This window comes from Anolis sagrei, chromosome X (assembly GCF_037176765.1).
Source record: "Anolis sagrei isolate rAnoSag1 chromosome X, rAnoSag1.mat, whole genome shotgun sequence".
Lineage (NCBI taxonomy): Eukaryota > Metazoa > Chordata > Lepidosauria > Squamata > Dactyloidae > Anolis > Anolis sagrei.
This window is the reverse complement of record NC_090034.1, coordinates 74,658,058-74,673,328: the sequence shown is the minus strand read 5'-3', so window position 1 is coordinate 74,673,328 and position 15,271 is coordinate 74,658,058. Positions and strand designations below refer to the sequence as shown.

The 15,271-nt window shown below is 43.8% G+C and overlaps 1 protein-coding gene across 1 annotated transcript in view; it reads right to left on the bottom strand.

The window, feature by feature from the left end:
- The window catches only part of PAFAH2 (platelet activating factor acetylhydrolase 2), a 70,100-nt gene that overhangs the window by 42,190 nt on the left and 12,639 nt on the right, over positions 1 to 15,271 (bottom strand). The window contains exon 2 of the mRNA XM_060784458.2: positions 4,419 to 4,569. Within this exon, the coding sequence (XP_060640441.2) occupies positions 4,419 to 4,569 (151 nt within the window). The remainder of the gene's footprint in view (positions 1 to 4,418; positions 4,570 to 15,271) is intronic.

Genomic DNA, 15,271 nt, shown 5'->3' with positions numbered 1-15,271 from the left:
TCTGTACTTGTAAACGCTTGCTCGAATAGCCACGTTTTAACTTGCCTCCGAAATGTCAAGAGGGAGGGTGTTCCATAGCCGAGGGGCCACCACTGAGAAGGACCTGTCTATCGTCCCCGCCAAACGTGCTTGTGACAAAGGTGGGACCGAGAGCAGGGCCTCCCCAGATGATCTTAAAGTCCTCAGTGGTTCGTAAGGGGAGATACGTTTGGACAGGTAAGTTGGGCCAGAACCGTTTAGGGCTTTATAGGCCAAAGCCAGCACTTTGAATTGGGATTGAAGTAAAATGTTCCCTTTCTAGGTGCTCTAGTGCAACTGCGGAGTCAATGTCTTCAAAATATGTAATTTTTTAAGAGGCCAGGTTTTAGCTCAGCAGGTTAAACCACTAGATGTAGAAAATCTTGCCAATTGAAAGGTTGGCAGTTTAAGTTTGGGTCGGGGTGAGCTCCTGCTGTCAGCCCAGCTCCTGCTCACCTAGCAGGTGGAAAATGAATTGTGAGTAGGTAAATAGGTACCGCTTTAAGCGGGGCGGTAATAAAAGGTGCCAATAAGGACATGCTAGCAATTTGATCGGGAGGACACCTATGGACAACAAAGCTCCTCACCATGGAAGATGGAGCAACAGCACCTCCCTGTGGCCGGAGTCGAGCACAGCCTCCAGATGGAAAAAGATCGGAAAGCCTTTACCTGTGTTTACGTAGTGACTGTCCTTGTTAATTGTGTAACGGCATTTAATGTAATGTAATAAGGAAACTCTCGGCAATATGTCCTCCAAATGCACTTTATTACTGACTTAGGATTGCCCCTATACCTCTCTGAAAACCCTATCCCAGTTATATTTTATCTGTTCATACCCAGCATTATTTTTTAAAATTTTAATTATTACATTTGGCCCAGCCATAGGTTTTTCAAACGTTTGTTGTGCTATTGTCAGTGTTTATTGCTTATTTTTTGTTTATGAGATATATTTTGTTTTGTATTGTTGTTTGTTATTATTGATGTATTGCGGGCTTGGCCTCATGTAAGCCGCACCGAGTCCCTTGGGGAGATGGTGGCGGGGTATAAATAGATTATTATTATTATTATTATTATTGTTATTATTATTATTATTAATAATAATAATAATAATAATGTTTGCCATATATGTGTTCTGTACTTCGCCCTGAGTCCACTCGGGGAGATAGAGCGGAATATAAATAAAGTATATTATTTATTTAAAACATTTATATTTCGCCCTTCTCACCCTGAAGGGGACTCAGGGCAGAGCACAATATATACAGCAAACATTCAATGCCAGAACGTAAAATAAACTATAAACATACATAAACAGTAAAATCAATTATCTCCACTTTAAAATCAATTGTTTAAATCATCTTGGATCAACCATACCGGATCTGGTCAACAGGGTAAAGTTTCCTGTTGCTGCCTTATTGCACTGTCCCAAAGGCTTGGTCCCATAGCCAAGTTTTTACCATCTTTTTGAAGGACAGGAAGGAGGGGGTTGATCTGATCTCACCACAGAGGGAGTTCCATAGCTGAGGGGCAAACACTGAGTAGGCCCTCTCTCTTGTCCACATCAATCGCGCCTGTGACGGCGGCAGGACAGGGCCTTCCCTGGAAGATCTTAATCTCTGCAGTGGTTCATAGAGGGAGAGGCGTTTGGACAGGTAAATTAGGCAAACTGTTTTAATTATAATTGTTTAATTATAATACTCCAGAGGACAGGAGCAGAATTCAAAACGATCTTGAATGATTAGAGAGATGGGCCAAAACTAACAAAATGAAGTTCAACAGTGACAAATGCAAGATACTCCACTTTGGCAGAAAAAACGAAATGCAAAGACACAAAATGGGGGACAATGCCTGGCTCGAAAGCAGTTAGGTGTGAAAAAGATCTTGGAGTCCTCGTGGACAACAAGTTAAACATGAGTCAACAATGTGATGTGGCGGCAAAAAAAGCCAATGGGATTTTGGCCTGCATCAATAGGAGCATAGTGTCTAGATCTAAGGAAGTAATGCTACCCCTCTATTCCACTTTGGTTAGACCACACCTGGAATATTGTGTCCAATTCTGGGCACCACAATTCAAGAGAGATATTGACAAGCTGGAATGTGTCCAGAGGAGGGCGACTAAAATGATCAAGGGTCTGGAGAACAAGCCCTATGAGGAGCGGCTTAAGGAGTTGGGCATGTTTAGCCTGAAGAAGAGAAGGCTGAGAGGAGACATGATAGCCATGTATAAATATGTGAGAGGAAGCCACAGGGAGGAGGGAGCATGCTTGTTTTCTGCTTCCCTGGAGACTAGGACGCAGAACAATGGCTTCAAACTACAAGAGAGGAGATTCCATCTGAACATGAGGAAGAACTTCCTGACTGTGAGAGCCGTTCAGCAGTGGAACTCTCTGTCCCGGAGTGTGGTGGAGGCTCCTTCTTTGGAAGCTTTTAAACAGAGGCTGGATGGCCATCTGTCAGGGGTGATTTGAATGCAATTCCTGCTTCTTGGCAGGGGGTTGGACTGGATGGCCCATGAGGTCTCTTCCAACTCTTTGATTCTATGATTCTATGTTTTTAACATAGGTCAATTGTATATTATGTATATTGTATATTATGCTTGTTTTATTGTTTGGCACTGAATGGTGCCTGTTAGTAGCTGTCCTGAGTCCCTCTTCGGAGGCGAGAAGGATGGGATAGAAATGCTCCTAATAAATAAATAAATAAATAGGCTGGGCCCATTTAGAGCTTTATAGGCCAAAGATAGCACTTTGAATTGTGCTCGGTACCAAACTGGCAACTAGTGGAGCTGACGTAACATGGGGGTTGAATGCTCCCTGTATGCCGCCCCAGTTATTAACCTGGCTGCCTCTCGTTGGCCAATGTAAGCTTCCAAACAGTCTTTAAAGGCAACCCCATGTAGAGCGCATTGCAGTAGTCTATCCTAGATGTAACGAGAGCATGGACCACCACAGCGATGTCTGAATTCCCAAGGTACGAGCACAACTAGTGCATAAGTTTCGATTGTGCTAAAGCTGCCCTAGCCACCACCGGATCCTGAGGTTCCAGGTTCAGTGATGAGTCCAGGAGGACTCCCAGGTTGCAAATCTGTGTCTTCAGGGAGGGTGTAACCCCATCCAGCACAGGCTGTAACCCTATATTCTGTTTGGCTTTGCGATTGACCAGGACAACTTTTGTCTTGTCTGGATTCAACTTCAATTACATTATTAAATTGAAAATTAAAAACATATTGATCCTGAAAAAAAGCTATTTTTTGTACTTGGGACAATTCTATGGTCATCTTCATATTCACCATAAAGTTATGTCAGAAGGATTAGAAATGTTTAGAGAGGGATTCTCTCCAGTATAAAATTGTGATTTTTTAAAATTTGTGGTTTTTCACTTTTAGGGGAGTCTGGTGCCCATAGGTAAAGATAAAGGTTGTCCCCTGACATTAAGTCCAGTCATGTCTGACTCTGGGGTGTGGTGCTCATCTCCATTTCTAAGCCGAAGAGCCGGCATTGTCCGTAGACACCTCCAAGGTCATGTGGCTCGCATGACTACATGGAGCGCCGTTACCTTCCCTATTGATCTACTCACTTTTGCATGTTTTTGAACTGCTAGGTTGGCAGAAGCTAGGGCTGACAGCGGAAGCTCACACCGCTCCCCGGAATCGAACCTGTGACCTTTCGACCAACAGGCTCAGCAGCTCAGTGCTTTAACCCACTGCGCCACCGGGGGCTCAATATGGTGCCCATAGGCTGACTATATACTCACGTTTGCCCTTATATTATTATTATTATTATTATTATTATTATTATTTACGATATTTATAGCCCGCCTTTCTCAGCCTTACGGCAACTCAAGGCAGGTTACAGGTTGGCACAATTCGATAAAAGTGCAATTAAGAACCATCAACATAACAATATAAAAACATATATAAAACCATTAAAATATCTAATCATCGGTGTCATCTTGTTAAAAGCGTATCCAGTAACATCGTCTAGCCATTCCATGTTCATCAATTCATAGTTCCATGTTATCTATTCCGCTGCATTCGTAAAAGCTTGCTCAAAGAGCCAAGTTTTTACCCTTTTTCAGAAAGTTAGGAGGGAAGGGGACGATCTAATATCCCTGGGAAAGGAGTTCCACAGCCAGGGGGTCACCACTGAGAAGGTCCTGTCCCTCGTCCCCGCCAATCGCGCTTGCGAGGCAGGCGCTTTCTTAACGCCTAAAACCATTTCAGACTCAGAAAGCATGGTGGTTTTCTATGCCCTCTGAGGTCTACACCGTAGTGCCAGTTTTTGGTTCCTTGTGCAAGTTTCTAGTCCAAAGGATTACAGCTAGAGGTGGGGCTGGGAACCACTGCTGGAGTGTGTGCCATGGAAGGACCAGGAGAAGTCCTGCAAGGAGAGCAGCTGTCTTACCAAATGTCACGCTGAGCAACGGGGCAAACCATTTCCTATTCATGTTCATGTAGTCGGCCAGCCCATAATAGTACTCATAGCGGGGGATCCAGGCAGGCTCCTCGGCTCCATCTTGAGGGATGCAGGGGTAGAACAAACGGAAGAAGAGGCCCTGCAGAAAAGGAAAGGCAGCATAAGCACCCCACGTGTCGTTCAAAAGCCCCTTGACTGTTTCTTAATTCTTGTTCTTTATGTGTGGGGCACCCTCTGAGAGCACTTGGAGGATGCCACTGTTTTTCAGGCTTCTCATCCTTCCCTATTACCACCTTTTTTGCAAAGTTTTTGGCACAGTCACTTTGTTTCTAATTTAACTGATTTACGAGGCCATAAAAATCTCCAGGAAGTATGCAAAGAATGAGGAAGCAACAGCTCCCCTGGTGGCCAGAAGCTGGAATGTTAAGTAGCCTCTGTGTGTCTGTCTATATATGTTGTGTGTCTATGGCATTGAATGTTTGCCATGTATATGTACATTGTAATCCACCCTGAGTCCCCTGCGGGGTGAGAATGGCGGAATATAAATACTGTAAATAAATTAATAAATAAATAGAAACGGGAATGGACTGGGGTCTCTTCTAACTCTAGGATTCTAGAATCTTATGATTATAATTATTAAGCAAGGGCTGGATGGTCATCTGTATGGGGTGTTTTGATTATGCTTTTCCTGCATGGTAGAAGGGGGATGGAAAGGACATGGCCCCTGGGGTCTCTTCTAACTCTAGGATTCTAGAATCCTATTATTATGATTACTAAGCAGAGGCTGGATGGTCATCTGTATGGGGTGCTTTGATTGTGCTTTTCCTGCACAAGAAGGGGGATGGACTGGACATGACCCCTGGGGTCTCTTCTAACTCTAGGATTCTAGAATCCCATGATTATGATTACTAAGCAGAGGCTGGATGGTCATCTGTATGGGGTGATTTGATTGTGCTTTTCCTGCTTGGTAGAAGGGGGAATGGACTGGACATGGCCCCTGGGGTCTCTTCCAACTCTATGATTCTGTCGTCATCATCATCAACATCAACATCAAGCAGGGGCTAGGTGGTCACCTGTCTATGGTGCTTTGATTGTGCTCTTTTTGCATGGTACGAGAAGAAGAGGGTTGGACTGGATGCCCCCTGTAGTCTCTTCCAATTCTAGGATCCTATTATTATTATTATTATTATTATTATTATTATTATTATTAAGCAGGGGCTAGATGGTCATCTTTATGGGGTGATTTGATTGTGCTTTTTCTGCATGGTAGAAGAGGGTTGGACTGGGATGGCCCCTAGGGTCTCTGCCAACTGTAAAATTCTATGATATTATTATTTTAAATAATGTACCTACCACGCGTTGCTGTAGCCAACCCCTCTCTCTTTCTCTCCTCCCTTCCTTCCCTCTTTCCTTCCCTTTTTTTCTTTCTTTCTCTCCTTCCTTCTATCTCTTCCTCTTCCCTTCCTCCCCCCCCCCTTTTCTTTCCCTTTTGCTTTCTCTCCATCTTCCTTCTCTACCTATTCTTGGACTGCAACTCCTAGCAGTCCTCCTGATCGATCTACCTACCTACCTACCTACCTACCTCTATCTAATCTATCTATCTGGAGGATTGCTGGGAGTTGTAGTCCAGGAAAAGAAAATAGGAAATATGCAGGGACTTGGATGCTCTCAAAGAAATCCAAGGAGAAGAAAGCTTGCATCTTGGAAGCAGTGCATTTGGATCATCCTCCTCTCCTAAAGGGCCTGGTCTAGGGGATGCTGGGAGCTGTAGTCCAGAAGAGAGTGTGGATATGCTATTGTGTTTTTGTTTACCTGGGGAGTCGTTTTTGTGCATGCGCTGTAGCATCTTTTTGTTTTTTTTGGATTTTAAGTCCCTTCCACTGTGTTTATCAGTGTTTTTATGAGTGATGGTCACTCGTTGGCCTGATAGGTGTATTGTGTCCAAATTTGGTGCCAATTCGTCCAGTGGTTTTTGAGTTATGCTAATCCCACAAACAAACATTACATTTTTATTTATATACTAGCCGTCCCCTGCCACGCGTTGCTGTGGCCCAGATGGGGGTTCTGTGTGGGAGGTTTGGCCCAATTCTATCGTTGGTGGGGTTCATAATGCTCTGTGATTGTAGGTGAACTATACATCCCAGCAACTACAACTCCCAAACCCTAACCCTAACCCGCTCCCCGGCTCATGCCGCTCCCCGGCAGAAGCTGGGACTGATAGTGGGAGCTCGTGCCACTCCCCTTTTGGTCAACAATAGGTGAACTATTAAATCCCAGCAAATTCAACTCGCAAACGTCAAGGTCTATTTTCCCCAAACTCCACCAGTGTTCACATTTGAGCATATTGAGTATTCGTGTAGAGTTTGGTCCAGATCCATCATTGTTTGAGTCCACAGTGATCTTTGGATGTTGGTAAACTACAACTCCAAAACCAAAGGACACTGTCCACCAAACCCTTCTAGTGTTTTCTGTTGGTCATGGGAGAACTGTGTGCCAAGTTTGGTTCAATTCCATCATTGGTGGGGTTCAGAATGCTCTTTGATTGTAGGTGAACTATAAATCCCAGCAACTACAACTCCCAAACCCTAACCCTAACCCGCTCCCCGGCTCATGCCGCTCCCCGGCAGATGCTGGGACTGATAGTGGGAGCTCGTGCCACTCCCCTTTTGGTCAACAATAGGTGAACTATAAATCCCAGCAAATTCAACTCGCAAACGTCAAGGTCTATTTTCCCCAAACTCCACCAGTGTTCACGTTTGAGCATATTGAGTATTCGTGTAGAGTTTGGTCCAGATCCATCATTGTTTGAGTCCACAGTGATCTCTGGATCATGTAGGTGAACTACAACTCCAAAACCAAAGGACACTGCCCACCAAACCCTTCCAGTATTTTCTGTTGGTCATGAGAGAACTGTGTGCCAAGTTTGTTTCAATTCCATTGCTGGTGGTGTTCAGAATGCTCTTTGATTGTAGGTGAACTATAAATCCCAGGAACTACAACTCCAAAGTGACAAAATCAATTTTTTTGAGTGAAGGACATACATTGGGTTGTTGGGTGTCTTGTGTCCAAATTTGGGGTCAATTCCCCCAGTGGTTTTTGAGTTCTGTCAATCCCACAAACGAACGTTACATTTTTATTTATATAAGATGTATTTGGGGTTAAGAATACTATGAGCAGACAATGAAAAGGGTGAGAAGTGAGAAGCCTAAGCTGAAGGCATTTGAAGAATATCAGAACAGTTTTAGGGTGTTTCATGTGTTTATATTAATATTGTATGGAGTGTATTCATAGATGTGTTAATGAATAAAAATATTTTAAAGGAAAGTAACCTTTTCAAGTTCTAGCTTAAGCACAAGGAACCGAAGCATCTGCATGATGCTTTCTTGCTTACCACTGCTTCCTCTTCTCTGCCCTTTCTTGCTAAAGACACTTAGATCATAAGGTTCTTAGGGGAAAAGACCTATTTTCCTGTCCTTTGTAAGCAGCTACACACTGGAACAAAGAATGACAGCACACACAACAACTACAGGCATTTATTCACTGGCCATACTCCCCAAACTTTGGTTTATAGTAAGGAATTAGTGATGCAACCTGACATGCTTCGGATGAGACAGATAACAACTCCCAGAATCCTTGACGCTATAGGAATTTCAGCTCAAGATTGTCCCTATTTGTTATATAGGAATGATGCCAAAAAATTCATGAAACCATGCTGGAAGTTTCCTCCATTCCAAGAAATTGAAGGAATGATAACCTTGAAGTAACCCTACTGGTCATCTAGCCCAACCTGCTGGTGGTACAAATAATAATAATAATAATAATAATAAAGCAGACGAAATGATGGATCACATCCTCAGCTGCTGCAAGAAGATCGCGTAGACCAACTACAAGCAGAGGCAGAATACCATTGCTCAGATGATCCATTGGAACTTGTGCTACAAATACCATCTACCAGTGACAAAGAACTGGTGGAAAAAGCCGGAAAAAAAATACAGAAAATGAACACGTCAAACTACTACTTCCAAATCCAGACTGACAGAGTTTTGGAGCACAATGCTCACAATCGTGGGAAAAAACCAAGTGCGGCTCGTCGATGTTGCAATCCCAGACAACAACAGAATTGACAAGAAGCAACTGGGAAAGCTTACACAATATGAGGATTTGAAGATTAAACTGCAATAATAATAATAATAATAATGAGGAGGAGGAGGAAGAGGAGGAGGAGGAGGAGGCGGCAACTCTGGCACAAGCCAGTCAAGGGGGTCCCAGTGGTGATTGGCACACTGGGTGTAGTGCCTAAAGACCTTGGCCTCCACTTAAAAACAATCGGTGCTGACCAAATTACTATCTGTCAGCTGCAAAAGGCCACCCTACTCAGACCTGCATGCATTATTCACCAATACATCACACAGTCCTAGATACTTGGGAAGTGTCCAACAGCATAGCGATCTTATTTGCTGTCTACTAATCTTGTTGTGTATCTATTATTATTATTATTATTATTATTAATACCCTGCTTTATCTCTTCTGAAGGGATGTATATCACCTGTGAGGGGCAACCATCCATTCGCTACTTAAAAGTCTCCAAAGCAGTGTTTCCCAATCTCCAACTGTTTGGGACTTCAACTCCCAGCATTCCTGAACTCAAGCTACCCTGGTGGTGGTGGTTGTTGTTGTTATTATATTTATTTATACCCTGCTTTATCTCCCCAAAGGGGACTTAAAGCGGTTGGGACCTTTGGCGGTTAAACGTCAACACATCTGGAGAGGTGCTTTTGAAAATGTCCGCAATCTGAGAAAGATGTGGTTTGAAATTGCAGAACATGAAAAACAGGAACCAGAGGTGAAGAAAGAACTGAGTCAGATGGTAGAGACAAATTTGGAATGGGCCAATGGGAACAAAACCTCTAGAAACAGAAGTTGGAGAGACCTGGTCTTCAGGAGCTATCTAGGAAAGTCTTTCAAAATGGACTATTACAAAAATTATAATATCGAGTGATTATAGTTAGACAAAGGACTACCACCTCACCCGCCTCATAGGAAACCTGCTACAAAACAGGAGCTTCTTTGTTGAGTTCCAGGGCCAGGGAAGCAGATGGCGGAAACAGAAGAACGGCCTGCCTCAGGGGAGCGTGCTTGCTCCATCCATGTTCAATATCTACACAAATGACCTGCCACTGCCAGAAGGGACAGAGAGTTTAATCTATGCTAACGATCATGCCATCACCACTCAAGCAGGGAGCTTTGAGATGGTTGAACAGAAGCTCTAGGTGCTCTCAGTGCCTAATACAGGGAAAACCAGCTGATCCCTAATCCATCTAAAACACAGACATGTGCTTTTCACCTTAAGAACAGAAAAGCATCCCGAGCTCTGAGGAATACCTGGGAAGGAATCCCACTGGAGCATTGCAGCGCACCCAAATACCTGGGAGTCACTCTGGGCCGTGCTCTGACCTACAAGAAGCACTGCCTGAATATCAAGCAAAAAGTGGGTGCTAGAAACAATATCATACGAAAGCTGACTGGCACAACCTGGGGATCACAACCAGACACAGTGAAGACATCTGCCTGTGCACTATGCTACTCTGCTGCTGAGTATGCGTGCCCAGTGTGGAACACATCTCGCCATGCTAAAACAGTGGATGTGGCTCTTAATGAGACATGCCGCATTATCACGGGGTGTCTGCGCCCTACACCACTGGAGAAATTACACTGTTTAGCTGGTATTGCACCACCTGACATCCGCCGGGAAGTAGCAACCAACAGTGAAAGGACCAAGGCAGTGACATCTCCAGCTCATCCCTTGTTTGGGTATCAGCCAGCATGTCAACGATTCAAATCAAGAAATAGTTTCCTAAGATCTACAAAGATACTCGCTGGAACACCCCAGCAAGCAAGAGTCCAAAAGTGGCAAGCTCAAACCCAGAACCTCAACCAATGGCTGATACCAGATGAGAGACTCCCCCCTAGGCACAAAGAAAACTGGGCAACTTGGAAGGCGCTGAACAGACTGCGCTCTGGCACCACGAGATGCAGAGCCAACCTTAAGAAATGGGGCTACAAAGTGGACTCCACAACATGCGAGTGTGGAGAAGAGCAAACCACTGACCACCTCCTGCAATGCAACCTGAGTCCTGCTACATGCACAATGGAGGACTTCCTTGCGGCAACACCAGAGGCACTCCAAGTGGCCAGATATTGGTCAAAGACATGTAATCAACTACCAAGCTTGCAAATTCTGTGTTTTGTCTGTTTGTTTGTTTGTTTTGTTAAAAATGTAATACAAATGTCTGGTTGCTCCTGACACAATAAATAAATAAATGGTTAGATCAGAAGAATTTGAAATGGCCAAATTTAATCAATGAAATTGCAAGTCGCGTCTGGTGTGAGAGAATCAGCTGTCTACAAAGACGTTGCCCAGGGGACACGGGGATGTATAACTATCCTGCGGGGAGGCTTCTCTCATGTCCTATGAAGACAGGTGCTGTCTTCATAGACCTGTCAGCAGCTTATGATGTTGTCAACCATCGCCTCCTCCTGAGAAAATGTATATCATCACAAAGGATTACCACCTCACCCATTTCATAGGAAATCTGCTACAAAACAGGAGCTTAGTACACAGCAAATAAGAGCTGTGCTGTTGGACACTCCCCAGTTTATACCAATACTAACCTACGAACAGGTTGAATAAACTGTAGAATTAATAAATAATGAAAGAAAAGAATTAAGTGAAACCACCTGCCATGAATAATCAAGATTAATTTCCATTGAAGAAGAACTGGAAAAGAAGATTGGATGATCCGCAAGGCCAAAGTACAAAAGGTCCGCAAGGCTAAAGCACAAAATGAGCTCAGGCTTGCCAGGGACATTAAAAACAATAAAAAAGGGCTTCTTTTCTTATACCAGTAGAAAAGGAAAAACAAGGAGGTGATAGGCAATGCTGACAGGGGATAGGGAAAAGGCAGAACTACTTAATGCCTTCTTTGCCTCGATCTTCTCACAAAAAGAAAGTCATCTTCAACCTCAGCAAGATGGAGTGGATAAGGGAATAGAGGACATCCAACCCCAAATTGAGAAACAAGTCGTCCAGGAATACCTGGCCGCTCTAAATGAGTTCAAGTCCCTGGGGCCAGATCAACTACACCTAAGAGTATTGAACGAACTAGCGGAAGTCATTTCGGAACCATTGGCAATCATCTTTGAGAGTTCTTGGAGAACGGGAGAAGTTCCAGCAGATTGGAGGAGGGCCAATGTGGTCCCAATCTTCAAGAAGGGAAAAAAGGATGACCCAAACAATAACCGTCCGGTCAGCCTCACGTCGATACCAGGCAAGATTCTGGAAAAGATTGTTAAGGAAGTGGTCTGCAAACACTTAGAAACAAATGCGGTCATCGCTAATAGTCAACATGGATTTATCAAAAACAAGTCATGCCAGACTAATCTGATCTCTTTTTTCGATAGAGTTACAAGCTAGGTAGATGTGGGTAGATGCGGGGAATGCCGTGGATGTAGTGTACCTAGATTTCAGTAAGGCCTTCGACAAGGTCCCCCATGACCTTCTGGCAAGGAAACTAGTCCAATGTGAGCTAGGCAAAACTATAGTAAGGTGGATCTGTAATTGGTTAAATGGATGAACCCAAAGGGTGCTCACCAATGCTTCCTCTTCATCCTGGAAAGAAGTGACAAGTGGAGTGCCGCAGGGTTCCGTCCTGGGCCCGGTCCTGTTCAACATCTTTATTAATGACTTAGATGAAGGGCTAGAAGGCATGATCATCAAGTTTGCAGACGACACCAAATTGGGAGGGATAGCCAATACTCCAGAGGACAGGAGCAGGATTCAAAACGATATTTACAGATTAGGGAGATGGGCCAAAACTAACAAAATTAAGTTTAACAGTGACAAATGCAAGATACTCCACTTTGGCAGGAAAAACGAAATGCAAAGATACAGAATGGAGGACAATGCCTTGCTCGAGAGCAGTACGTGTGAAAAAGATCTTGGAGTCCTCATGGACAACGAGTTAAACATGAGCCAACAATGTGATGTGGTGGCAAAAAAAGCCAATGGGATTTTGGCCTGCATCAATAGGAGCATAGTGTCTAGATCTAGGGAAGTAATGCTACCCTTGCCTTGCCTTGCCTTGGTTAGACCACACCTGGAATATTGTGTCCAATTCTGGGCACCACAACTGAAGAGAGATATTGACAAGCTGGAATGTATCCAGAGGAGGGCGACTAAAATAATCAAGGGTCTGGAGAACAAGCCCTTAAAGCGGCTTAAAGAGCTGGACATGTTTAGCCTGAAGAAGAGAAGGCTGAGAGGAGATATGATAGCCATGTATAAATATGTGAAAGGAAGTCACAGGGATGAGGGAGCAAGCTTGTTTTCTGCTTCCCTGGAGACTAGGACGCGGAACAATGGCTTCAAACTACAAGAAAGGAGATTCCATCTGAACATTAGAAAGAACTTCCTGACTATGAGAACTGTTCAGCAGTGGAACTCTCTGCCCTGGAGTGTGGTGGAGGCTCCTTCTTTGGAAGCTTTTAAACAGAGGCTGGATGGCCATCTGTCAGGGGTGATTTGAATGCAATATTCCTGCTTCTTGGCAGGGGGTTGGACTGGATGGCCCATGAGGTCTCTTCCAACTCTTTGATTCTATGATTCTATGATCACGAGCCAAAGTAAAAAGCCACAAGAAGGTACAATCAATAGACTTAAAATTAAATTGTTTAGGAGTCTTCAATATTTTATGAAATCTGTGTTAAAGGAAGAGAGAAGATTTTGTTGTAACAATGATCATTTTGTACAAGAATTCCCCATACCCCAATAACCCTCACCCTCTTTGTTCTTTTCTTGCAACATATTAGATCAGTGTTTCTCAACCTTCCTAATGTCACGACCACTTAATACAGTTCCTCATGTTGTGGTGACTCCCAAACATTAACATTATTTTCATTGCTACTTCATAACTGTAATTTTGCTACTGGTATTAATCACCGTGTAAATATATGATTTGCAGGATGAATTTTCATTCACTGGACCAAGTTTGGCACAAATACCCAATATGCCCAAATTTGAACACTGGTGGGGTTGGGGAGGGGATTGGTTTTGTCATTTGGGAGTTGTAGTTACTGAGATTTATAGTTCGCTTAATTCTGTGCTGAACAGTGACTCTGGAGATCAGAATTCGAATGTCTGCTTAGACATGAAAACCTATTTCATGATATTAGGCAAGTCGCAGGCTCCCAACCCCAGAAAACCGTACAGCCCAAAGTTTCTCAACCTTTCTAAAGCCATGACCCCCTAATACAGTTCCTCATGTTGTGGTGACTCCCAAACATTAACATTATTTTCGTTGCTACTTCATAACTGTCAGCTTGCTACTGTTATGAATCGTAATGTAAAGTTTTTAATCACTGGACCAAGTTTGGCACACATACCCGATACGCCCAAATTTGAACACTGGTTGGGTTGGGGAGCGGACTGGTTTTGTCATTTGGGAGTTGTAGTTGCTGGGATTTATATTTCGCCTACAACCAAAGAACATTCTGAACTCCACCAATAGAATTGAACCAAACTTGGCATACAGAACTCCCATGACCAACAGAAAATACTAGAAGGGCTTGGTGGGCATTGACCTTGAGTTTGGGAGTTGTAATTCACCTGCATCCAGACAGCACTGCGGACTTTGATGGATCTGGACCAAACTTGGCACGAATACGCAATATGCCCAAATGTGAACATGGGTAGAGTTTGGGGAAAATAGACCTTGAGATTTGGGAGTTATAGTTGCTGGGATTTATAGTTCACCTACAATCAAAGAGCATTCTGGACTCCACCAATGAAGGAATTGAACTAATCTCGGCACACAGAACTCCCATGACCAACAGAAAAAACTGGAAGGATTTTGTGGGCATTGATCTTGAGTTTTGGAGCTGTAGTTTACGTACATCCAGAGAGCACTGTGAACTCAAACAATGATAGATGAGGACCAAACTTGGCACAAATGCTCAATATGCCCAAATGTGGACACTGGTGGCGTTTCTGATGGTCTTTGGCGACCCCTCTGAAACTCCCCAGGGGTCCTGATCCCTAGGTTAAGAAACGCTGTATTAGATATTTGTAAAGATGCAACTGATCCATAGCAAATCTACTAACCACAAACTATTCTTTTTTCTTCTCTTTTTCCTTCATTCCCAGGAGCCCAGCTGTTTGAACAGCTGATCTGACCAAGAGGAAGCGTCAAGCCTTTATTTCCCAACGAAATAAGCCCCAGACAGTTTCTTTGACATGGAGGAAGTCAGCACTGACGGTCCTATGTCATGTGTGTTTGGGTTGTAGGTTTGTTGACACAAAGGCTTTAAAAAAGAGAAGTCGCTTGAGGCTCACATCAACCTTTGAGACACATGGCTGGCTATCTTACATTCCTTTGCTTCTCGCAGGTGTGGGATTAATGTTTAATGTTTGCTGCTGCCTGAGGACAGGACATTCTGTTCTGCAACAGAATCCAAGCAGATTCAGACTTCAGACGAATGGCCCATGCGGTATATTCCAACTCTATTATTCTACTATTCTATCAAAAGACTATGTTTGCCATTGGGATACTTGGGGCCGGGCTTTAGCACAGCGGGTTAAACTGCCAGCTGCAGAAAATCTTGCCGGTCGAAAGTTCAAGCCCGGAATGGGGTGAGCTCCCAACCATCAGCCCAGCTCCTGCTCATCTAGCAGTTCAAAAACATTAATGTGAATAGATAGGTACCACTTTGGTGGGGAGGTAATAAAAAGGCACCCATGTGAACATGCCAGCGATTCGGGAGAGTGTCTAAAGACAACAAAGCTC